Genomic DNA, 25,436 nt, shown 5'->3' on the forward strand with positions numbered 1-25,436 from the left:
ATTCAGAGGAGTGCATTTCTGGGCCTGCCTAGTAAATATTGGTCAGCGTGGGGTCACAGAACATGACAGAGTTCCATGGGTGGGGAAGGGATATTCACAGTCTCTGGATCAATGGGAAAACTATTTTAAACAATAGGGTTTACTTCATTTAGCTCAACGCCCTCAGTGTGTAATTGCCAACCACTCAGCCACTTTAGCTGGAGGGGGATATCTGTGACCTAGCTATACATAACCAGGCAGAAAAAATTATAATCAACATCAGTGACCTAGAGCGAAAATTGTGCTCAGTTTTATAACCCTTATAAACGTTCAACCTGGAAACGGTATATCCTAATTTAAAGAAGGATTTCTACACTAGGACTGATTCACGTAGAGTTCTAACTGATTATTGGTGGAGATCCAGGAACAGATTTTCAACTTTTTCAGAGATATCATCATCTGACTCTACAGGTGAATCTGAATCAGGAGAAGGCTCCTCAAACAGAAACCAAGCAAGAAAAAATTGTTTTTTAGAGAAAGGCCAGCAAAAGAACAAAGTTTGCTTCAAACCACAACCATCGGAAATGCGGATGAGGTGCCAGTTCTACAAAATGTAACTACTTCAGTGATTGTGAAATTGTCGAACAAACAACTCACCAAAGATGAGGAGCATGTTCTGCAGTCAGGACTCAAGTTCGTTCCACATACGCGGACGGATGTAGCCAGATTAAAAACAGAAGCAATTGAATTCTTCTGTAAAATCAGACTTAAGGCCTTTTTCTCCACAAAGGAAAGTTCAATGCCCCAAGAATCTTCTGGATTGGCTAATAAAAAAAAACATCCTATCCTTTGAACAAGTCATCCTTTCATCTATTCAACAACTAGAGCATAAATGATCACATTGTAAAAACAATTTGACATCAAGACAACAGAAAGCAAAGACATTTTTTAAAAAGGATGATTCAATAGTGATTAAAAGCGGCTGACAAAGGAGGTGCAATAGTCATTTGGCCAAAGGATATGTATTTGAAAGAAGGTAGAAAACAAGTTTACAACTTAACATGGTACAGACTAATTAAACAAGACCCTTTTCGAGAACTTCAATAATTATTCAAACAAATGGTAAAGAGTGGTCTTGAACAGGGCATCCGTGGAACCAAGCAGTTCGAATTCATCATTAAGAAATTTCCCAGGATTCCAGTAATTTACTTTTTACCTAAATTCCACAAGCAATTACCAGAGCCACCAGGAAGAACTATAGTATTGGGCTGTGACTCCATTATGGAACCTATCTCCAAGTATGTTGATACGATTCTCAAACAATTTCTACTTGAGGTCCCTTCGTACCTAAGCGACACCACTGATTTCATCAACAAAATAGAGGATACACCTTTTTATCAAATTCAACAATGGTTGGCTCCTTCGACGTGGTCTCATCATACACTCAAATTCCCCAGGATGAAGCATTGGAAGCCATGGAATATTACTTGGAATTGAGACAACGCCACCTCCGGGTACCCATGGAATTCATTGTGCAACTAGCAGCAGTAACACTAAAGAAGAATTTTTTCAAATTTGAAGATGTCTTTTACTGGCTGACAAAGGGGACCGCGATGGGCTGTCGCTTCACTCCAGAAATGGCCATATTGTACATGGCCAGATTTGTGGACATTTTCATTTACAATAACAATCCTTTTGTGGAACACCCCACCCAATGGTATTGATAAATTGATGATATCTGGTGTCTTTGGAACGGTTCGGACACAGAGTTGAATATGTTCCACATTTGGTTAAATTGTAGACATCAATTTACTCTCACTATAAGCAAAACAAGCTTAACTTTCCTGGATGTGGAAGTGAAACCAAACCTCCAGTCATTATTAACCCCTTCCATGCTCAGCTCGTCATGCAGTACAGTGCTCCTGTGCTGATGACGAGCTGAGCTCGTCATGAACAATGGGATTTAAGGGACTGCAGCACCGGGGGGGAATTGCTATAGCATTGAAGGTGTTAATTACGTTGCACACAAAACCGACAGATAAGAACACGATTCTGCACTATAAGAGTTCCCATCCTAGGAACCTGAAAGACAATCTGCCGTATGGACAAATCTAAGGATTAGAAGGAACTGCTTCCGAAAAGAAGATTTTGAGGTTCATGCCAATGCCCTCTGTGACCATCTGAGAGACAGAGGCTGTGCCAAAAAACTACTGAAGCATGCAATGACACGAGCATGGTCTACACCAAGTGAATGCCTACTCACAAAAAGAATCAGAGCTAGTCCCGAGAAATTGGTGTGTGTATAAAATTACCTGCCACATACAAATACATTTTGTCAAATTATCTTTACGAATTGTCATTTGATGCAAAACTTGGAATTCCATTTACAACCACCACTCTTCGCCATGGATAAAAATATGAGCATAGGCCAGCAGATTGTACGGGCTAAGATATCCCCTACTCATGAGAAGCAGGACCTAAGAACACAATGGAATTGTAAACCAATTGTGGGCCATCACAAATTTGAGAATTGTTCTGGGTGCGGTTCAACAATGGAAGGAAAAGATTTCATACACAATAACATTAAATGGGCACGGAACCAATACTCTAATTGCAAAACAAAAAACGTGATATATGCCATTGTTTGCCCATGCACCAAAATTTACATTGGAAAAACAAACCAGAAAATAAGGCAACGTATTGTCCAACATCGATCTAGAATTAAAAATAAAATAATGAATGCTCCAATGGTTCATCATTTCACTGAAAAGAACCACGGTGAGAAAGATTTAAAATTGACTGTTTTATCTGTCATCAAACCGAGTAACAGAGGAGGGGACACTGAGATGCTTTTGTTGCGAAAAGATGCTTATCTAATTGCACGTTTCAACAGTACCACTAATGGCCTTAATGAGATGGCAGAAAAATGTAGAACTCATTAGTTCCCTATACATGAATATTGAGTGAAACACATCCCCAAATGTTCTGGGACTCAGATACCCAGAATGCAACACCACGGACTACGAGTACATATACACTTGAAAAACTGAAGTGAAACTGATTGAGATCAAGACACCAGGACCAATGCCTGTGGAAATAAGTCCGCATTTCATCTGTCACAAGCGCTGCCAATGACCGCGTAACTGTGCTCTCAACTCAAACGGAATGTTTCATTGTTTCCAGAATGTATCATGGAGCGATTTATCCCCACGAGCGAAGAGCATAATCATGCCGTCTGCCAGACGGAGTCATTGGAAAATTGCTTGAATTTTCTGATTCTGTGCTTTCATGGAAGAACACATCAGGTATCAGAACCATAATTGTAAATACATAAATTATCATTTGGAGGGTCTAGAAATCAAAGTTTTGAATATTCCCCCAGCTTTCTTGTTTTAGATTTTATCCAGTCTATGTCCTGAAGAGAATCCCTACAACTACACATGGGACTCGAAATACATCGGCACCACATACTACGGGGATTATGTATTTAATTAAATTCATCCTATGTAGGAAACACCACAAATGTTTACCCCTACTATGTGTTACAACTGTTCTCCCAGCTGGCTAGCAGCAACAGAATATTGTTAGATAATTTGTACAAAAAACAGTCTCCAGGTTGCTGATCGTTTTGAATATAAGACTGGCACAGTAATGTTTGTGATTTATGTCCTTTGTGTATAACCATGCTGTTCTTTTATGTGGCAAGTAATTTTCAATGTATATTGATTGATGGGAATTATGAGGTTTTTCCTTTGGTCTGACTTAAAAAGTAAAGGCACTGCATGTCTAAAAGATGCAAGTAAGAAGTAAATAAATACTCAAGACCATATGATTTAGTGAATGGTCTTTGTGTTTATCTATTAAACGTTATTGGCAATCGAAAAGTGACGGTTAGTTATTTTTTTCTTGTTGAATCTTGTGAGGCCCTTTCTAGCCATCTTAGGCCTAACCCCTGTTGTAATCACAGTTGTATAACCCAGCATGATCTCCCTACTGGACAGCTGTAAGTCACAACCAAAACTGGGTATTAATAGTGGAACCACGCTTGCCCAGAATTCCTGAAGGGCAGGACAGCTGGCAAACATATTTATAATATGTGCTGCATGACAGTCGCACTTCGGGAATTGAGTCTTATCCAAGCCATAGTTTGCAGTCCATTTTTAAATCAGTCCAGCTGCAAAATAAAGCATATAGACTGGCTTAAACTGATGCAGCTTTAAATTTACAGAATGGACTGAGCGTTCAATATTCTCTAAAGCACTCTGGATCTCATCTGATGAAATCTCAGAAGAAAGGATCCTGCTCCACTTAGAAGCGAGAAATAAACTATCATTAGTGCCATGTATAGAGAACCTCTGACAGAGTGTACTGATCGAGGCTTTTACTGGTGCCCTGTATAGGTAAGACAAAATGTCTGATTCCTTAAGATCTATTGATCCTTTCACCCACAAAGGAACCAATCCCGCTACTGTAAATATTTAAAATAAAAAACTAATGAGGAAAGTCATAAAAAGTCTGAAGGCAAGCAAATTAACAAAATCTATTAATGTCATACAGCTATCCAACGGTCTTCACACCTAACCTTGCCCCAAGCCTTGCCCATTGAGTCGTGGAATATCTAGGGAAATGCAGGGTTTTCCTAGAGTGGCCTCCAATTATCGACCTATTTCTTTATTGGACGCCTCAGTAAAGGTTATGAGCAGAATTCTGCTCAAAAGACTAGAAACTTGGGCCGAAGATATGAACATTTTAACTAAAGTGCAATATGGCTTTAGGAAAGGCATGGGTACATTAGAGCAATGCGTAAATTTGGATCTTTTAATTAACAAATACACAGTAGCTAAAAAGGGCAATTTATTTTTATGTTTTACTGACCTGAGCAGCGCGTTTGATTTAGTTGATCACGGTATTCTTTGGCAGGTTTTACTGGAGTCAGGGGCACCGAAAGAAATAGTCCACTTTTTGGCAAGGCTCTACAAGAAACGTTCTTGTAAAGTCCGATACGGTACCCTAGGTGAATGTACACCGTTCTTTAAAGTGTCAAGGGACATCCGTCAAGGATGCGTATTAGCCCCTCTTTTATTTTCCCTTTTCATTAATTGTGTTGATCGCACCTTAGCTACTGTACCGGCAGATGCTCCACTGATTGGAGGCAAACCTGTCACAATCTTATTATATGCGGATGACGCTGTCCTTTTATCCCGCACCCAGATAGGTTTACAGCGTCTCATTGACAGCTTTATGCTGTTTATAAAAAATAGGAGACTCTGTGTGAATAAATCTAAGACCTATGTCATGTTGTGTGGTCAGTCAGCCAACAAACTGAAGTCCAGTTTTTACTTAGATAGTGACAAAATGCAACAAGTTAAAACATTCTGTTACTTAGGAATCACCTATGCCAATGATGGGTCTTGGAAATCCGAGCTTGATAATATCAGGATGAAAATGATGCGAACTACTATTAGCGTATTTCGATTTGCTTCCAAGCTCGGATCGAGAAGCATCCGAGATATGATCAATATCTACAACATGCGCTGTGTTCCCTCGGCATTGTACGGGGCGGGTGTGTGGGGTCACATAGATGGCACTCCCCTACAAAAAGATGAAAATAAGTTTTTAAAAAGGGTGTTATGTGTCCCCCATTCTGCTTCTGTTCAATTAACCCATGACGAGGTTGGGGTCGAGTTTATTTCTGACTTAGCAGACGTCCGCCCACTCTTATTGTGGCGCTCTATTTGGGCTAAGTCAGAGACTCGATTCACTCAAGAAATTATTCTTGATTGTATAGGATTGGACTTTTCATCACGCATCCTCTGGCTGAAATATATCCACTTCTGGTACAAAACTTTGTTTGATATTGATGTTCTCCTTAACCCTGAACTGGCGGTCGAAATCCCTAAAAAAGAAATCAAACAAACTTTCTTAACGTACAAAAAGAAAGGGCGAGAAGAGGTATAATGCAAGCTGGCTACTGTGAAGTTCTATAAGGAACTTAATTTACCATCGGGGTTCCAAGCTTACCTCTTAAAAGTCAGCCGTCCATCTCATCAATTTGTCCTAACTCGTGTCAGGTTGGGTATCGTACATCATCTTGTTGCGTTCCCAGTACAGAAACTTAAATCAGAAACCCCCTGCCCTTGTGACAACGTCTCACGCCAGAGTTGCTGCCATTTTCTACTTTTCTGCAAATGTTATCATTTTTTGAGATTAAGGTATCTAAAACCTATTTTTATCAAATACAATATACGGTCTTTTAAGAATGCCCTTGCGTTACTAAAAGCTCTAGAAAATGTGGACATTTGTTTTTTTGTTGCCACTTTTATTTTGAAATGTACAGCTGTCAGGAAATGTATTGTATTGCCATGATTTTATATATTCCTGTCTGTACTTACCTGCTTCTTTTACAGCATGTGGCAAATAATTATGCAAAATGCCATTTTATTCTGGGTTTGATGTAAAATGTACAGCTGCCAGGAAGAGCACATCGTGCGATAATTACTTTTAATCCTGTCTGTACATGTATGCTTTCATGATTTTTAGCATTTTAACGGTACAGCTGCCAGGAAGTGTTTAGTGCTGCTATATTTTTTACACCGTCCTGTCTGTACCTACTTGTCCTTAAAATTTACTTTGCAATTCACAATGTCCGATGTCTCTGGCTTTGGGTTTATTTTAAAATGTACAGCTGCCAGGATAAGCACTTCATGCGATAATTGCTTTATTCCTGTCTGTACGTGTATGATCCCCGCACTTTCTAGTTTACCCTTACATCCCCAATCATGATTTGATGCCTAGTGCTTGTTAGTATATGTTCTTTGCTCATATGAAATATTCCGGATTTCTCTTGTATAACCTTGTATTTTATAATAATTTTAATGTAATGAATTGTTTAATAAGTTTTTGCTTGTATGATTTATATTTACAAATCGAATAAAAGCTTTGAAATTGAATTGATTTAGTGAATGGTCTTTGTGTTTATCTATTAAACGTTATTGGCAATCGAAAAGTGACGGTTAGTTATTTTTTTCTTGTTGAATCTTGTGAGGCCCTTTCTAGCCATCTTAGGCCTAACCCCTGTTGTAATCACAGTTGTATAACCCAGCATGATCTCCCTACTGGACAGCTGTAAGTCACAACCAAAACTGGGTATTAATAGTGGAACCACGTTTGCCCAGAATTCCTGAAGGGCAGGACAGCTGGCAAACATATTTATAATATCTGCTGCATGACAGTCGCACTTCGGGAATTGAGTCTTATCCAAGCCATAGTTCGCGGTCCATTTTTAAATCAGTCCAGCTGCAAAATAAAGCATATAGACGGGCTTAAACTGCTGCAGCTTTAAATTTACAGAATGGACTGAGCGTTCAATATTCTCTAAAGCACTCTGGATCTCATCTGATGAAATCTCCGAAGAAAGGATCCTGCTCCACTTAAAAGCGAGAAATAAACTATCATTAGTGCCATGTATAGAGAACCTCTGACAGAGTGTACTGATCAAGGCTTTTACTGGTGCCCTGTATAGGTAAGACAAAATGTCTGATTCCTTAAGATCTATTGATCCTTTCACCCACAAAGGAACCAATCCCGCTACTGTAAATATTTAAAATAAAAAACTAATGAGGAAAGTCATAAAAAGTCTGAAGGCAAGCAAATTAACAAAATCTATTAATGTCATACAGCTATCCAAAGGTCTTCACACCTAACCTTGCCCCAAGCCTTGCCCATTGAGTCGTGGAATATCTAGGGAAATGCAGGGTTTTCCTAGAGTGGCGTATATGCATGCAAAGTGGCTAAAGAGTACTTGGGGCAAATTTCCCTCCAAATAGGACCCGTTTATAGTAATTAGGATTCATGAGCCTATGATAGAGAAACCTGACATCAAACCCAAGAGCAAGTTCATAACCCAGAATGGACGGTTCTGGTTCCCGCCCAGTAAGCAGATTTCTTATGCGGCTAGCAAAGGCTGAAAAAAATAAAGTTTAAAGACGGGGAGCTGAAACGCCCCCTTGTTTGTACCGAAGTTTCAAAATGCGAAATGCCTGCCTGGTCTATACATAAAACTGCCCATGGCACCCTTGAGACGCTTAAAAAAAGAGTACGGGACTCGGAATGGGATTGCTCTAAATAGATACAAAACTTTGGCAGAATGTTCATTTTATTAATATTGGAGCAGCTTATTATGCTAAAAAAACTCCATGAGCGCAAATTTAACAATTACTAAATGCAATAAAGGTTCGTAGTTGAGTTTAAAGATACTATCAACTCAACTACTCAACCCAACTCCTAAATGATTTAGCAGTTGCTGCTACCACAGGGATCAAATCCTTCAACTTAAAATTAAGCAGTACATGTGTTTTGGCTAGATTTAATTAATAACCGAAGAAGGCTCCAAACCTATTGGCATTGTCTGTTACTTGACTGAGAGCAGCCAGTAGATCGGTCATAAAGATAGAGACGTCATCATCATAGGCTTGTATTTTGAGCTCGAAGCCATAAGATATCACTGGCTGGATTGCTTGATTCATTAGGAGGTACTTAGGAATGGTTCAATATACAAAGAAAGTAAGAGGGGGAGAGCAGGCAACCCTGTGGGGTGCCCCTAAAGATCTTAAATGGTGAGGAGCAGTTCCAGCCACAATCTAACTTGGCCATAGGATTCTTGTAGAGGGATTGTACCCAACTTGTGAATCTTCCCCCAAAACCAAATAGCCCAATCGTTACCTAAACACATTCCCATACAACTCGGCTGAAAGCCTTCTCAGCATCTAATAGGATCGTACTGACCATTTTACCTGTTCATTCAGCAACATCGAAAATGGCAATTGCTGAGTTGGTCAATTGATCAGAGAGAGCCCCTGTCCTCTGGTGGCTTGTATTTCTTCAGAAAAACAGCAATGTTAGTAAGATTCCATATGGCAGAGACTCCTCCCCTCGCGATATGCCCTAGTAGGTTAATGAATTCCTGTAGTATGATACCAATGAATGTTTTATAAAATTCAAGAGGAATGGCGTCTTTCAGAAGTTAGAGCTTTAATAGCATTTTCTACTTCAAACTCGGAGATGTCTCTCTGTAGGACTGATACCTGACTATCTTCTAAGCGGGGCAATCTATAGCCCTGTAGATATTGCACAACATTGTATTGCCTAATTAATTGGGGCTGACTATAAACCTCATGATAAAAGGATGTAAACTGCTCTGCAATAGCCTGGGGTCTAGTGTGAAGAACTTCATCATTTCTGTTAATGCTGTGAATAAAACACCTTGATCTTTTATCAGAAATCTGATGAGCTAGTATTCAACCAACATTTTCACCATATTTGTACTGAAGTACTTTATTTTTATGATAACTGGCAGCCATCTTTTCCCGAAAACTCCGACCTAAAAGACACCGGCTTTCAATTAACTAAAGCCTTTAGAGCTTGCTCCCTGGATCTCTAGCTAGAATTGCTTGGACATGCCGAAGCTCTAATTCCCCTATTCTATGAAGCATTTGATTTATGACCTCCTTCAATACCTTGTTTTTATTGAGAATAAATTGCAGCATAAAACCATATACATACACTTTCACATTATCCCACATGCCTGTGGTGGGTGGTGATGGAACATGAAATGACGACTTTCCCTTCTGCAAGTGGTTACACAGAGTGTAAGCAATATTTGGTTATATAGTCTGAGGTAACCTTGGGACAGACTTCCATTTCAGCACCTTGGATTAACTGTGCCCAAGCAAAGATCATTTCAATCCTTGATCAAGGATGGTCAATCACACAATTAAAATCGCCCATCAATATTATATCCCCCACCCAATCTAACAATTTTAAACAGAACAGATCAATCATCCCTAGATCGTCAGAATTTGATGAGGGATGCATTACAGGAGCTCCTACCTGTTTGTTCTTAGATTTAAGTCTGAATTTAAAGGTGGGTGGTCATGAAATATCCTCAGATTTTTGGGGAATGTGCTAAATCCATTTGAGAATTCACTTGTAAAATGTACTCCATCGTACTATCTCTATAGTGGAAGTATCTCGGCTGATGGTTTCTCCTCAGGATACTGTGCCTCCTCTAGAAATCATAGAATCTAATTGCCACTCAACTCTAAAATCAAGCTCACAGATTCAGTTTGAGTACCAATATCAATGAACTATGTGTGAAGCAATCAAAATTCAAGCATTCTGGTACACTATTTGGACATCTTAGAATATTAATATCTATTAGAATTTTTACAACACTATTGATATAAATTGCTCACTAATTAATAAGTGATTTCAAATATATTAAGGATATTTATAATCATAGAAATGGATGTGTTAGAGAGATAATAAGTCGCAATGCGGGCCTGTGTGTGCTTTCTGTTTTGCTTTAAAACATGTTACCAAAATAGTATAGACCTACATTTAACATTCAGGTTCTAAATAAAATCAGAATTTAGGTTCATGAAATTCAGCTAAAAGATACCTAACCTGTCTTTCACAGCTTTTACAGTTGCCAGTTATCTTCCTCATTTTTTCTTCAATATCTGAGGCTCTTTTGGGGAGGGATCTCTCTTTTCTGCTCACAGGTCCACGACAAAGTGGGCAGTAGACACCACCTGATTTCATTGCATTCAGGAAACATCTCCTGCAAAACCTAAAGCAAACCATGAAGATGTAACAACTGTAGGTACTGCAGTGGTTCCAAAACTTAATATATATGGCCTTCTTCGTCCTAATCTAAAACAATTTAATTGCTGAATTATAGATGTCACTAGATGTACACTTTTATCAATGTCCCTCCATTCATATGGTTCGCTGGACGTAGTGCAGAGGGTAACATTTGTGTCTTTCCTACAGCATACATGAGTCAGAAGATATATTGTTTAAATGACTGTACAGGATTGTTTTCACAGTACTTATTTCGCCCACATATTCTGTCAGTACTACCCTGGAAGAGAGTGAAGACCTGGAGCAATGAAGAGAGGAGGAGCATCAACCATAGATCAGGGATGGTGGAAGGTCGGCGTCAGAGTGTGGTCATGGATGTTGGCAGATGAAGCCTAGATCTGTGGGAGGAATGCTGTTGTACAAGCCACGATGTAGGTCTGTGGTGGAATATGGCAAATCTGTCCCCAAGAAACCTCAGGGGAAATGTGAGCGGTTTGAGCGGGAGCTAGTCACTGAGATGTCTTCTGTACATTTCAGTTGCCTTTAAGTAGGCACCTTATTGTTACCTTCTGCTCTGAGCTTCTCACTTGTGTGTATTTGTATTCATGTCTGTTTACTAATCTAGCATAAAGCTAAATGTAAGCACCAGAGCGATGTACCAGATAAGGTGTGGGATGTAAGAGCTTCTACGATATATGTTACTTGCAGATAACAGGCAGGATCCTTCAAGGTAGAGATTATCTAAGGGTATTTTGTAACGATACACAATCTTATAGTATATCAACGTAAGGTACAATAATCATAAAAATCAATTATTCCTATGGCATATAAAATAAATTAATCTGATTTTGTCCAATTAGTAAAAATTTATCAGAAAACCAAAGAACAAATCAGATACACTAGCAAATCACGAAAAGCAATGATGGCACCTAATAGAACACGTGACCTAGTTTGTATATCGAGGTTTCACAAACAATCAGTTCCCATACATTTATAATCACTTCGGAGGACCTACAACATCCAATAATAAAACCGAATGCCTATCATGAGATTCATAAGGTGCAGCTGCAAAGGCACAGGCCTTCCTGTAGCAAGGGTGCATGAAACCGTGGAAGCATCAAGGTTTTCAGGCTCACTGTATGAGATCAATAGTTCATAATCCTGATTTTCTGTTACTTTTATCATATAAATGCATCCATCATTGTGAAATTCAATAGTTGCAATAGGGTACAACTATCTCACTTCTAGAGGATGCAGACTTCAGCCCTATCTCTCTTTGCAACAGAGGCAAAATATCTAGAGCAGTAGTGAAAGATGACATAACCACATTAGGGCAGATATCATGAATAGACCCTTCATATGTCCTGGGCACGCCCATTGTTGTTTTCCCTATTTAAGCATGAGCACATTGCAGACTCTCCTCTGCTTTGCGCACGTTACTATACAAATGTGTTTTGCTTTGTGCCACACTGTACTTTGACACAGAACCTGCTGTTATTTTCGCAATCTGTTCTTTCCTGGGATTTAGTCTGCACACCGTCGACAAGGTCAAACAACAATGTCCCTTGTTATTCTGTTCTGGTCAGGCCCTAGCACCTAGACAAAACACTCAAATGCAGCTGTTGTTTGGGAACACGTACTTTTGTCATATAGGTATGCACAAATAGGTAACAACACACTTGGAGAGGGATCTTTCCAGGGAAGAGATCGTGAGAGTACCTGAGATGTAGAACTTTCATCTTTGCATGCTAAGTCTGCTACTAAAACCCAGAGATCTTCTGATATATAATCATTTGTTCTTCTGTAGAAGGGGAGGGAGGGTAGGTTTTTCTGTCTTATACAATGACAGCTCCTTTCATGATTTATGGACTACTTATTATGTTGACCGTATTTGTGTTAGGAATTTTCGTACTTGTTGTGGAACGTATACTGCATACTAGTGCAAGATAGTTAAAATAAACTTTTTAAACTGTTCTTGTGTCTCTGTCAGAACTTATTGTGGACTAGTACGAGTGTGAAGCGAAAGGATGTCTCTGCAACCACGATTCCTGAGAGGGTCGGGAGTGTTGTGTTCTGGGGTGTCTAATCACTTGTGCCTCTGAGTGAGTAGGAGGGCAAGAGAGATGCTATAGCTAGTCGGTCCCGGGCTCATGGGTACTCAGGTGGTGGGATGATTCAGCCCCTGCCTACTGGTCTATGTTCCGTAGAATAGTTCTGTGACTCAGCAGAATCCCTACAACAACCCCTTAGCTAGATACAAAACTGGATTAAAAATGGATTGCCTTAAACAGAGCAAAGAGCCTCAGCCCCAGCACTCCCCTTTATGAAGGACACTCAACCCAAAGATTCTTACTCAGGTATAGGGACCATACTGTGTGACTGTTAGAAATGGAGTTTCTGGTTGGCTAGGGTATGCACCTAAATCAGGCAGAACCCACCACTCTAGTCAGGGTAAGTCAGATACTCACCTAAAATCTGTGTTCACCCTCTGGTAGCTTGGCGCAGATCAGGCAGGCTTATCAAAAGAGGCAATGTTTAAATCAGATAGCATCCTAAGTTTTTGCACATTTTATACCTATCCATCATACTTTTTCAATGAAGGAACAGGTGTGAAAGTGATATGCCCCGTCTACCCTACACATATTTTGCCATCATGGCCTCTAGCCTTTCACCATGTTCAAAAAAAAAATGCACTTGTGGGGTAACTTAAACAAGCTTGTAACTTTCACAAGACAATTACTGTTACCTACTCTCTACTGTACATGGATCTACCTTCAACTGCTCAATCTCTATACAAACAGCCTAGATACGATAACATTAATAAAATGAGTACATAGGCAGACGTGTATGAATAACGAGATATCAGGGATAATATCTCTATGTGTCTATACATTTATTTTATTTTATATATTTATTTTTATAGTACTGATATACTGTTGGCCTGTGTTAGACCTGGCATCTTTGGCGTGGTTTCCCCTGTCTTTTTGCCTCTACCTCCTGTATTTTTGACGCTGTGCTGGATTTCATTTTTGCTGGTTTAGATGCTTTGGGCACTTTGCCACTGCTGATCAGTGTCAAAGTGCAAGTGATCCCTGGTAAATTGTGATTGTAGTTAGTTATCCATGATTGGCATATTTGTATCCCCTAGAAGTCCCTAGTAAAGTGCACTGAGTGTGCCAGGGCTGGTGGTACAAATGCTACTAGTGGGCCTTATTGTGCCACCCACATGAGTAGCCCTAAAATGGTGTCTCAGGCCTGCCACCGCAGTGCCTGTGTGCAGTCTGTGAACTGCCATGTCCTCCTGGTCAGTGTCCCAGTGTCCCCGCTGACCAGGCCTAACCCTTCCCTTTCTGTGCACGTTGGTCACCCCTATGGAAGGCCCAAGGTACCCCCCTGGGCAGGGTACAGTGTATGTGAACGGTAGAGCATGTACTAGTGCAGGTGACATGCTCTGGTAGTGAATTACAGCTATTTTCGTTTTTCACTATTGTAAGGGTACCTTGCCCATAGGCTATCATGGGGAATGCTGGCTACAGTGGCTACCAGCATATCTTCCCATAGGAGCAAGGTAGGACATAAAAGTCTGGTATCCCTGAACTCAGAATTCAATAACACATCTTTTAGGAAAGGTGGTTTTTAAATCCTGTGTTTGAGAACAGCACTTTTAGAAAGTTGCTGTTCTCTTGTCTGACCTTTATGTGTGCCTTGGCCTGTTTGTGAATTGACTGTCTGGTTTATGAGAGGCAGGGGCTGGGTGGTTCCCAGGGGCTGAGTGGGCCATCCCTGGGATGAATAGCTCCATCTGCATCTAGAATGGTGGGAGGGGGTAGCACCTGGGCCTGAATAGGGCTGTGCCTGCCTTCCACAATGCTGGCTCCACCTCCTGCTGGGCGTCTGACGACCCTGCCCCTCTCTCAGAAAGGAAAGGAGAGGCCAGGAAAACAAAGTGCTCAAGGAACACCCAGAACTGGTTCAGACCGGGCTCAGAGCCCTCCTGCACAAAGGGAACAAAGACTTTTAGGGGTATAAGTACAGGGCCCCTGACTACAGAAAATTAGATCATCCTGGAATCAAGAAGGAACCTCTGCCAAGGAGAAAGCTTGAAGACTGAAGAAGGAAGACTGTCCTGCTGTTGCTTTGCTGGACTGAAGTGCAGTTGCTTTGCTGCCAAGGAGAGGGGAAGGACTTTGCTTTGTGCTGTGTCCCCTTGCTTAAAGGAATCTCCAAGGGCCTGAAGAAGAGCTGGCTCCCTGTTAAGAAGTCCCAGGAACACAAGGACTTCACCCCCAGCTTCCCTGAACTCTGCAGAGAGAGTTCTGTCCTTCCTAGAGTGCTTGGCCCATGTGTGGTGCCTCTGGAAGTTGTACCTGTGTTGGGAAGCTGGAAACCAAGATTTTATTAACTTTCTGCAAAGTTTATCGCATCGCTTGCTTGCGGAGTGCATCCCCGTCAGTGCGAGGAAATTGCCGCCGCTACAAGGGCCAAGATCATCGCAGCGTCTGTTGCCGCTGCCAGAGCCGTCGCATCCTTCGTTTGCTGGACGCACCAGACCAGTGCGGGAAGATTACCATCCCTGTGAGTATCGTCGCAGAGCCTGTCGTCACTGGGTGAGATCGTCGCACTGCTTGCTTGCGGACCGCATCACGTTGCTGCGAGAGTCGTCGCAGAGCCATCGCATCGAGGGGCCGCGAGAGGAGAAAAACGCCGCTGAGCCGCGCATTGTCATCGCCGCCCCGAAGATCGTCGCATCGTACCTTTTGCGAGCCGCTTCCACCAAAACCTGTGCACCGGAATCCACGCAAGGTATCGCATCCCTCCCATACAGACCAGAGTCAACGCAACACGCCCGCTGCGTCCAGCGGGGTTGTCGCATCGCCTCCCCAGGGTCTCAGGTGTGACACATCGCTTGCTTTTCACCGCTAAAGCTTTTCACTTGGAACTGTTGTCGCATCTAAAGGTACTGTTGGCTAAAACGTGATGCAACTGTGGATTATTTTAACGCAACCTCAAGATTTTTTTTGAAACCATATTATTGAACTGTGTATGTTGGATTTTTGTTGTTTTGGTCTTGTGTATTTTAGATTAAATACCTTTATTTTTCTAAACTGTTGTGGAGTCCGTTTGTGGTGTTTTCACTTTGTTACTGTGAGTGTTGGTGCAAATACTTTACACATTGCATTTGATAAGCCTTGACTGCTCGTGCCAAGCTACCCAGAGGGTGAGCAGAGGTTATCTAAGAGTGTTTCCTCCTTACCATGACTAGAAGAAAGGGTCCCTATTTGGGCAGTGGTAGCTACCTCTGCCAACTAGAGACTCCCAGTTCTAACAGCCTGACTCAAATTTTTGCTGTTGTCCCCTTCAGCCAGGAGCACGGCAGCAGTCAGCTGCAGCAAGAACAAAATATGTATGTCTATTAATATTTATATATAGACGTACGTACTTTGTGTATATATATATTGTGTATATATATATATATATATATAAATATATATATATATATATATATATATATATATAAATATATATATATATATATATATCAAGCTCCCAAAGTCCACCATTAAGGCAATATTAGCGCTCTTGTGGGCGGGTGCAGCTAGTATGGCTGTGGTCCATACTCAATATCAACGTTTCAGTTTCTAAAAAAAAAAACGCTGCACTCGTGGGACCCCATCAGAGATGTTTATTTAACAAGGAACACGTTTTCGGCGTGCTGCCTTCATCAGCTTGTTGCAAAAATCTACACATTCTGTCATGATGACGATTTAAACAGGTAAGTTCACTGTTATTGGATGTGGCCATAAGCATCAAAAGAGAACTATATTTCCGAAACCAATGTCCAATCCTCATGATGCATTCTGGGATTTGGAGTCCAGTATAGCACATGCAAGCGCCATCCCACATGTTATTAGATATTCACTGTCCTCTTTAAGGCTCACTCTTTCACAGAAGATCACATCTCCGTTGTGCCATAGATTACATCTCCTCACGGGTTCCCTCGTCCAACCATAGGACCCTACTGCACTCGACGCTGGAGCTGGTCAAATGGCCACATCCCCAACAGTATGCATTACTGTCGACATCGGTCGGCGGCAGTCCACTGAGTCAAACAAATGGCGGTGCAATTACCACTATAAATCAAGCTCCCAAAGTCCACCATTAAGGCAATATTAGCACTCTTGTGGGTGAGTGCAGCTAGTATGGCGGTGGTCCATACTCAATGTCACCGCTCCAGTTTCTAAAAAAAGAAACGCTGCACTCGCGGGACCCCATCAGAGATGTTTATTTAACAAGGAACGCGTTTTCGGCGTGCTGCATTTCATCAGCTTGTTACAAAAATCTTCACATTCTGTCATGATGATGATTTAAACAGGTAAGTTCACTGTGATTGGATGTGGCCATAAGCATCAAAAGAGGACTATATTTCCGAAACCAATGTCCAATCTTCATTATGCATTCTGGGATTTGGAGTCCGGTATAGTGCGTGCAAGCGCGATCCCACATGTTATTAGATATTCACTGTCCTCTTTAAGGCTCATCCTTTCACAGAAGATCACATCTCTGTTGTGCCATAGATTACACTACTGCACTCGATGCTGGAGCTGGTCAAATGGCCACATCCCCAACAGAATGCAATACTGTGGACATTGGTCTGCGGCGGTCCACTGAGTGAGGATGTGGCCATTTGACCAGCTCCAGCGTCGAGTGCAGTAGGGTCCTATGGTTGGCCGAGGGACCACATGAGGAGATGGCACAAAGGAGATGTGATCTTCTGTGAAAGGGTGTTATGTGGGATCGTGCTTGCACGCGCTATACCGGACTCCAAATCCCAGAATGCATCATGAGGATTGGACATTGGTTTCTGAAATATAGACCTCTTTTGATGCTTATTGCCACATCCAATCAAAGCGAACTTACTAGGTCTGGGCGTAGTTTGCGAAGTAGCGCTTCGCGAAGCTACGCGAAGTGCACTTCGCACTAAGTGAGCTACGCGTAGCACTACGCGAACTGCGTAGTAGCATGTTCGCACTGTGCAAGATGCCGTTTTCAATGATTGCGCAGTGCGAACAAGCATCCGGCACTGTGCAATCATTGAAAATGGCATCTTGCACAGAGCGAGCTGTCGTTTTCTGCAGCTCGAAGAGATTTTTCCTTGAGCGGCAGCTTTCTCAACGCGGACTGGTAGTTTCTCATCGCAAGCGGTCACGAGCATACGTGACCACTCGCAATGAGAAAACAGACCTCCCCGCGTTCAGAATCTCGCAGGGAGGTTTATTTTCCACGCTCATGATCGGCAACTTGATGTTGCTGATCGCGAACGAGGAAAAAGTCTTGCCAGGATGTCATTTTGCTTGCTCGCGATCGCCAACTTGACGTTGAGGACCGCGAGCAAGCACAAAATGACTGCTGCACTACACTACTCTACGCGTGTTCGCACTGTGCTACGTGCAGCTCGCATAGTGCGAAATTGCTCAAACTTCGCAAACTATGCGAGCGTAGCGCAGTGCTTCGCCCAGGCCTAGTACTTTCCTGTTTAAATCATCATCATGACTGAATGTGCAGATTACGTACGGAGCTTGGAACTTTGTCAATGTGGTAGCATTGGTGTCCGGATCCACCACTACGCCAGGAGGAGACTACGGTTGGAAAGTATTTATACCTCCAATTTTGGACGACATGCATTGTAATGTCAGCCCCCGTTATGAATACTTGGCAGAAGGGTGGCGGCGGTTATGAAGAGGACCCGAGGAAAGTGCTGATTGTGGGACTGTTGACACCTCTGTGGTTTCCTCCAGTGCTGTGCCTGTCCCGTTTCCCTGTTCCCTGAGTGTCTTCCCCCCCCCGGCATCACTCGATCGAAATGCACCACACAGCGGCATTCTGGTCCGAGTAGTCCGCCACTGGAGAACTGCACAGGTGAGCTGCATCATCATCAGGGGGCGGAGCAGGGTGTATTCAAATGAGACAGGACTGCACTTGTCACAACGGCAGAGGAAACACTGTTTGAGAAAGGCGCTGAAGAAGGCAAGACACGCCGAAATGCATTCGCCCAACAAGAACCCTCAATAAAGCATTTCTTTGAGTTCCTCTTCGGGTGCCTGCTCTTTTCTTTTGGGAGAAGATACTTTTTATATATATATATATATATATATATATATATATATATATATATATATATATATATATATATACAGTTATAGTTAGGAATTAGCATTTAAAAAGACTATCAAATTCACTGTAAAAACCATAGGTTTCACACCAGTTATAGTTACCTGGAAATTTTACTGACATAAAACCATTGAAATTCCCACGTTATAGTTAGTTGGACTCACTATAACTTGCGCGTGTAATGCACTGCTGATGACATCACATATTATATCACTCATGACATGGTCAGTGACATCACTCATGACATCACTGATGACACCATCCAGTGAATGTTTGCCTTTCTGAAAAATAAATATGTTTTATATATGTATATGTAAAGGTCGATGGAAGAATGAATGTTTAAATAAGTGTCTTAATGGATGTTTTTTTATTTTTTAAATGATTGGTTAACTGGCTTATTAAGTGTATCATAGTGAATACATGTATTAGCGAGTATTGTTTCAATATTTAAATGTTTGTATCAGTGTTTCACTTTGTATATAAGTGGGTGCATGGGTTGGTGAGTAGCTACATGTGTTTTTCTATGGCTTATTAGATGTTTTTTTTAGTATCAGTATAAATGTCTGCATGATTTGGTGGGGGTGTTACTTAGCACACCGATGCATCAATGACTGACTCACTGTTTGTATGTGTTTTGAAGACAGCATATGTGCCAGACTGTATGGGTGAGTGAGTGTGTATATGTATGTGTTAGGAAGTGAATGACTGTCTCACTACTGTCTTTATCAGTAACTACATATGTTTTAATCTAGTATATGTGAGTATTGGTGTATATAAGTGAGTATATGTGAGAGTGAGAGATTGAAAGAGTTCTTGTTTTAATAAGTATGTGTTTCTATAAGTGATTGTTTAAGAGAGTAAGTATGTGTAAGTTTCTTTAGAAGTAAGGTGGTAGTGTATGTATAGCTGTATATGCAAATAAATGGATGTTCAATAGTTTATTTGCATGTGTGAGTATGTGTGTGAGAAACTTTTGGAAGACTGTCGGTGTGTTAACGGATGTATAGGTGTCTCACTACATATGATGAGTGAGTATATGTATGAGTGACTATATAGAAGTGTCGGTGAATGAGTGGATGTGTATATAAATGGTGGAATTACTGAATTGGTTGTTGTAACTGGTATAGGTATGTCCACTCTTTTTAAAATGTTAGTTTTTATTTTTCAATATGTGTTTCAAGGGTTACTTTACAGTGAAAAGAGGTCAGTCTGTCTGTCACAAAGATGGTGTCATCAGTGATATCATGAGTGATGTCACTGACTATGTCATGAGTGATGTAATATGTGATGTCATTAGCAGTGCATTACACGCGCAAGTTATAGTGAGTCCAACTAACTATAGCGTGGGAATTTCAATGGTGTTCTGTTAGTAAAATTTCCTGGTAACTATAACTGGTGTGAAACCTATGGTTTTTTCAGTGAATTCCATAGGTTTTTTAAATGCTAATTCCTAACTATAACTGGTGTGAAACCTATGGTTTTTTCAGTGAATTTCAAAGGTTTTTTAAATGCTAATTCCTAACTATATATAGGGCCTCAACCCTATTTTTTTCCAGTGAATTTCAAATTTCAAATCTCTATAGGTATGAAATGTAATATATATATATATATTTTTTTATTTGTTTGCCCCGGTGCGCTCCCGGGGCGGGTACCGATGCGCTCACCGGTAAGCGCAGTGCTATGGCGCGACCCAGGGCGCGTACCGGTGAGCGTCCCGTTAGCGCTATTGCCGCGAACGAAAACAACATTGTGACGTATCGCGTAGCCGCGTGATGCGTCATATGACGAACAGCGTAAGCGCACCCGGAAGCACGCATGCGCATACGATCGCAAAACGTTCTGACGCGCTTACGCTACGCGCCCCGGGGCGCGCCCCGGGTCGCGTAGCGTAAGCGCGTCGGGTCATGTGACCTGAAAATAACACTTTTCATTGGTTCACAACACTTTTGGTTTCAAAATGATGAAAGCCCTGCTCATGTGACTTGAAAATAACACTTTTCGTTGGTTCACAACACTTTTGGTTTCAAAATGATGAAAGCCCTGCTCATGTGACTTGAAAATAACACTTTTCATTGGTTCACAACACTTTTGGTTTCCAAATGATGAAAGCCCTGGTCATGTGACTTGAAAATAACACTTCTCACTGGTCCAGAACAGTTTTTTTTTCCAAATGATGAAAGCCCCCTCCTTTTTTCTTTATTCTGACTTTGTCCTTTGACTGAGGAAGACCTGTTTGGAGATCTGTCTCTAATATATTCTAATTAAAAAATGGCTACAGTAGCAGCAGCAGCTGGAGCATCTGCCCCACCACCACCACCATCAAAAAGACCACCAGAAGATCACATTGGTGGTCAAGAAAAAGAGGAGGAGGAGGAGGAAGAGGAGGGAAGCTCAAGGCAGTTCCTGCAAGAAGTTCATCAACCCTACAAACCAAAAGAGCACTTCGTATGGCAGTTCTACAAAATCCCAAGGCGTTTCAAAAAAGTCAACGCTGCGAAGGTGACTTGTTTGATTTGTGATGCTGAGCTGTCCAGGGGGAACCCTAACAAAAATTATTCCTTCGGGAATCATACCATGATTTGGCACATGATCCGATGGCACCCAATCAACTATTCTGCTGCAGAGGTAAGGGACCTCTGCAGTAAGCTACCCCCATCATCATCTAGACCCTCAACATCAAAAGAACCAACTCCATCGGGTTCAGAGGCAACAGAGACAATGCCTATCATATAACCCAAATTTAACGATTTTAAAATCATGTGCAAATATTGTGGTAAGTTAATTTGCTATGGTGAGCAAAGTGTTAAACTTATCATCTGTGCTGGGGATAACCATAAGTGCCCGAAAAACCCTAATTTTTTGCAGAATTTTTTTTGCTCCAGTTGAGCCATTTACAATTCCCTGTTTTTTGTTTCTCCCCCAAGAAAATACAAAAAAAATATAAAACTGCTCAGAAAAGCCATAAAAAGTAAAAAATGTTCAAAAAAACAATTAAAAAAATATAAAACAACAAAAAGAAAAAAAAAACAGTTCTTTTCAGAACTACCTCCCATTTATATAAAATGACTTACATTTTTAAACTTTGCCATTCTCTTTTCTCCCCGGTGCGCTCCCCGGTGCGCGTACCGGGCGCTCCCCCCGCGCAAATCGAAAAAAAATATTTATTTTTTTTGCCCAGCGGGACCCTTTCATAGCTGCCACATCAAACCTAGGGGGTCAGGGGGGCCTACTCTGCCCCCTAATGGTCTTTTCCCCCTTTGTTTTGGCCACCTCTTGTGTCTCGACCCTACCGAGACACAAGATGGCGGCCGCTCCGGACCGTTTGGAATGTTTACCGACACCCGAGAGCCAATCAGCTTTCCGTGCGCAAGTCGCGTGGCGCGCCCGGAGCGCTCCCCGGTGCGCGTACCGCGGTGCGCTTATAGATATATATATTTTTTTGAACCTAAATTACTCAAAATCCACTGGAAAACATATCTTGAGACATAGCAAAGGCACATCGGGTTACCAGTCCCTACAATTTTGCAAAGTTTGGTGGAAATCCATTCAGCCGTTCGGGCTAAAAGTGAGGTCGACCGCCCTATGGAAATTAACATGGGGAAAACGCGTTTTGGGATCCCCCTTTTATCTCGGCCCCCGCTTGACGCATCCCCCCCAAACTTTCAGGGAAGGGCCGGAGCTTGACGAGGCCATTTTGAGGAAATTATATATAACTGTGTAACTGTGTAAAAAGGGCCAATAGTGTACACGCAATTCTTTATTGAATAATGTGCATGACAACCGTGCTCAATATACTTTCTCAGCAAGGATATCTCCTCCCATAATTTATTAGCCTCTGCGATGCAAGGTTTTTGAAGCTTTTTCACTATATTATTCGGTGTCATTTGATTGGTTGCTTGTATTCATGCTATTTCAACATAATTGTTCCTCACTGAATTCTTCAACAGCTGCCCATTCTCTTTTTATGTTTCTCTCAGCCATAATCTTAACCACTTCTCATGTACACTCTTACTCTTGTTATGAGTTTATACGGAGTCAGCCAGCCTGATACCAAGCAGACCATTCACGTTGTTAAAAAAAACAATAATCTCTACAATCACCTCTACTGGTCAGACTGTTATTTAAATGGCAACTTGTGTGACCTTCATTGCAAACACTAACTATGCCTCCAATTATGTGCTGAGGGGTCCACCATGCACATTGGTGCTTTCAATAAATTAATTTCAGATAGAGTATTGATATTTGTGTACACACAGATCTAGCCATATAAGACAGTGGAGTGTATTACACAGCACAGTGAATGTGCACTATCATGGCATGCGCATTAAAAAATAATTGTCGGGCGTGGCCAAGATGGCGGCGGAGTAGGACGTGCTTTTGAGTCCCTCCGGTGCCGGGCCTTCTATAGCCTTGTGTAGCACCCTGCTCCGGGCTCGTTTGCGACCCTCCGGGTCCCCCTGCATCTCCTGGGGGCCCATGTCCTGCTATCGACTCCAAGCTGCCTGCGGAGGCGCCCCGGAGACAGAGGCAGAACCGGAGCCGGCGAGCTGCGCGGACGGGAAGCAGCGGAGTCCGGTCCCTGGAGGCCGCGGCCTGGTCGGAGGGAGTTGTGGACCGGGGCTGCCCTGGGGGTGTCGATCGGGGCCGCCAGGAGAGACGAGGAGTGCCCAGGACACGTCTGCGGACCCTGGAAGAGACGCTGTGACGGGGTCCTGGCGCAAAGGGGACTGCGCCTTCCGGCCCCACTGCTTACGCGAGCCCGAGGCTTGCGTCCTGGGTACAGCGGCGGCAAGGATCGTGCCTTAGGGCCTGCGAGAGGCAATCCCGGCCACCCGGAGAAGCGGGGAACTGCCCAAGATGCTTCGACAGACCTTGGCAGGGGCGATGTGACAAGGCCCAGCGCGAGGGGGACTGCGCCATCCGGCCCCACAGCCTCGCGAGCCCGAGGCTTGTGGCCTAGTTGCCGCGGCGGACAGGATCACAAAGTGCGGCCTACCCTGCTGCTGGGCTCCCTAAGTCCAAGGAGCGCCTAAAGGTGGTGATTGTGCACTGAGTTGCGCAGAGCGAAGTGCGGTGAGACGCCCCAGGGGAGTGGGTGACCGCCGGAGACTCCCCGGACCACATGGCGGACCGCTGGCGGACCGGTCGGCCCTCTTGGGGGGACCCTCGCTCCCCTGCCGTTGTGGAAGAAGGGGCGGCTGGATGAGCTGAGGGAACAGTGCTTTGGACATTGCGGCCCAGTGACGGGGTGGAGCTCGGCGCAGGAGACACCTGCTCTGAAATTGAGCCCGGGGCCTACTGCGACAATGGGCCGCCGATCTGTGGCATCAACGGGTGTGAGGGACCCCTGGACATTGTGCTTTCCCCTGCACTAAGGTACTGCCACCATTCGAGCGAATAGGGAGCTGAGACCCTTGGGACATCGGCCGTTGGACCGGGACCGCCCTAACCAAGATCTTGCGCAGCCGGGCGAAGAGACAGCGATGTGGTGGGCGCCATATACCGCGTAGGACTCTCGAACTTACCGAGGGACCGTTGGGGCAGACTGTAGGCTCTTGGGCCGTGACCTGGACTGGGACGGTGGGCAGTCGGGCCAGCGGAGCTGCGTACTGGTGGAGGGTGATCCCCCGCCCTGAATACCCGAATGAGCAGGGGTGCCGCAATGTCTTCCACACAGCGCAAAGGGAAGCCCGGTAAGGATGGCCCCTCGAAAAGATCCCAGCAGCCGGCGTCCCCCGGAGCCAGCGTATCGCCCAGGCAGAAGGATGATGAAGCCCCCGCAACCAAGGCCTTTATGACGGAATTTTTCGCCTCTATTAAGGAGGACATCTCTGAGCTCTGCTCTCAGCTGGCGTCGGACCTTCGCGAGGTGCGGAGGGACGTGGATGGTATCGGAGAGCGGGTGGCTACTCTGGAGGATCACGATTTATGCATGGCGAACGATGTCCACCAATTGCAGCAGGATGTAATTCGGCTCACAGAGCAGAACTTAGACCTCCAGGCACATGCGGAGGACTTGGAGAATCGTTCCCGCCGGAACAACATCCGCATACGCGCAGTGCCATGGGACGGGGAAGCAGGTGACCTACGGGGCAATGTGCAGGCGCTTTTCTTGCAGCTCCTGGGCTAGGAGGACCTACATGACATCTGGATGGACAGGGTCCACAGGGTCGGTCTGCCTAAACGGGGAGGAGGGCCGCCTCCTGACATCTTAGTCTGCGTGCATGACTTTCAGCTAAAGGAGCATATCCTTCGGAAAGCACGGGACACTCCGTCATTGCAATTCCGAGAGCATCGTCCTCAACTCTACCAGGACTTAGCGGCGTTGACGCTCCAGAAGAGGCGCGAATTCCGCCCGGTGACCACCTTTCTATGAGAACGTAACATTTCCTACTCGTGGTGACACCCCTTTCGCATCATCTTTAGGTGGCAAAATAGACTGGCGCAAATCCGTTCTCTCCAGGTGGCGAAAGATCTTCTGGGCCTTGATGACACGACTCCGTCCCCAGAGGGTGGCAGTTCACCATCGCGAAGGAGGCGGCGATCCTCCTCATGGCAAAGAGTGGGTCCGGAGACGGATCGAAGAAGACCTGATCGTACAACAAGCCTACAGGAGAGGGGAGAGGCGGTGGCATCTGTGGCCT

The 25,436-nt window shown here is 43.4% G+C and overlaps 1 protein-coding gene across 1 annotated transcript in view; it reads right to left on the reverse strand.

The window, feature by feature from the left end:
- LOC147663344 (E3 ubiquitin-protein ligase RNF138-like) overlaps positions 1-23,916 on the reverse strand; it is a gene marked incomplete at its 3' end in the record, with an annotated part of 108,392 nt that extends 84,476 nt beyond the window's left edge. The window contains exons 1-2 of the mRNA XM_086950508.1: positions 23,789-23,916; positions 10,444-10,609 (exon numbers count right to left, since the gene is read on the reverse strand). Coding sequence (XP_086806634.1) covers positions 10,444-10,609; positions 23,789-23,916 — 294 coding nt within the window. The remainder of the gene's footprint in view (positions 1-10,443; positions 10,610-23,788) is intronic.
- Between the last annotated feature and the right edge of the window lie 1,520 nt (positions 23,917-25,436).

This window comes from Lissotriton vulgaris, unplaced genomic scaffold (genome assembly GCF_964263255.1).
Source record: "Lissotriton vulgaris unplaced genomic scaffold, aLisVul1.2 SCAFFOLD_5180, whole genome shotgun sequence".
NCBI lineage: Eukaryota > Metazoa > Chordata > Amphibia > Caudata > Salamandridae > Lissotriton > Lissotriton vulgaris.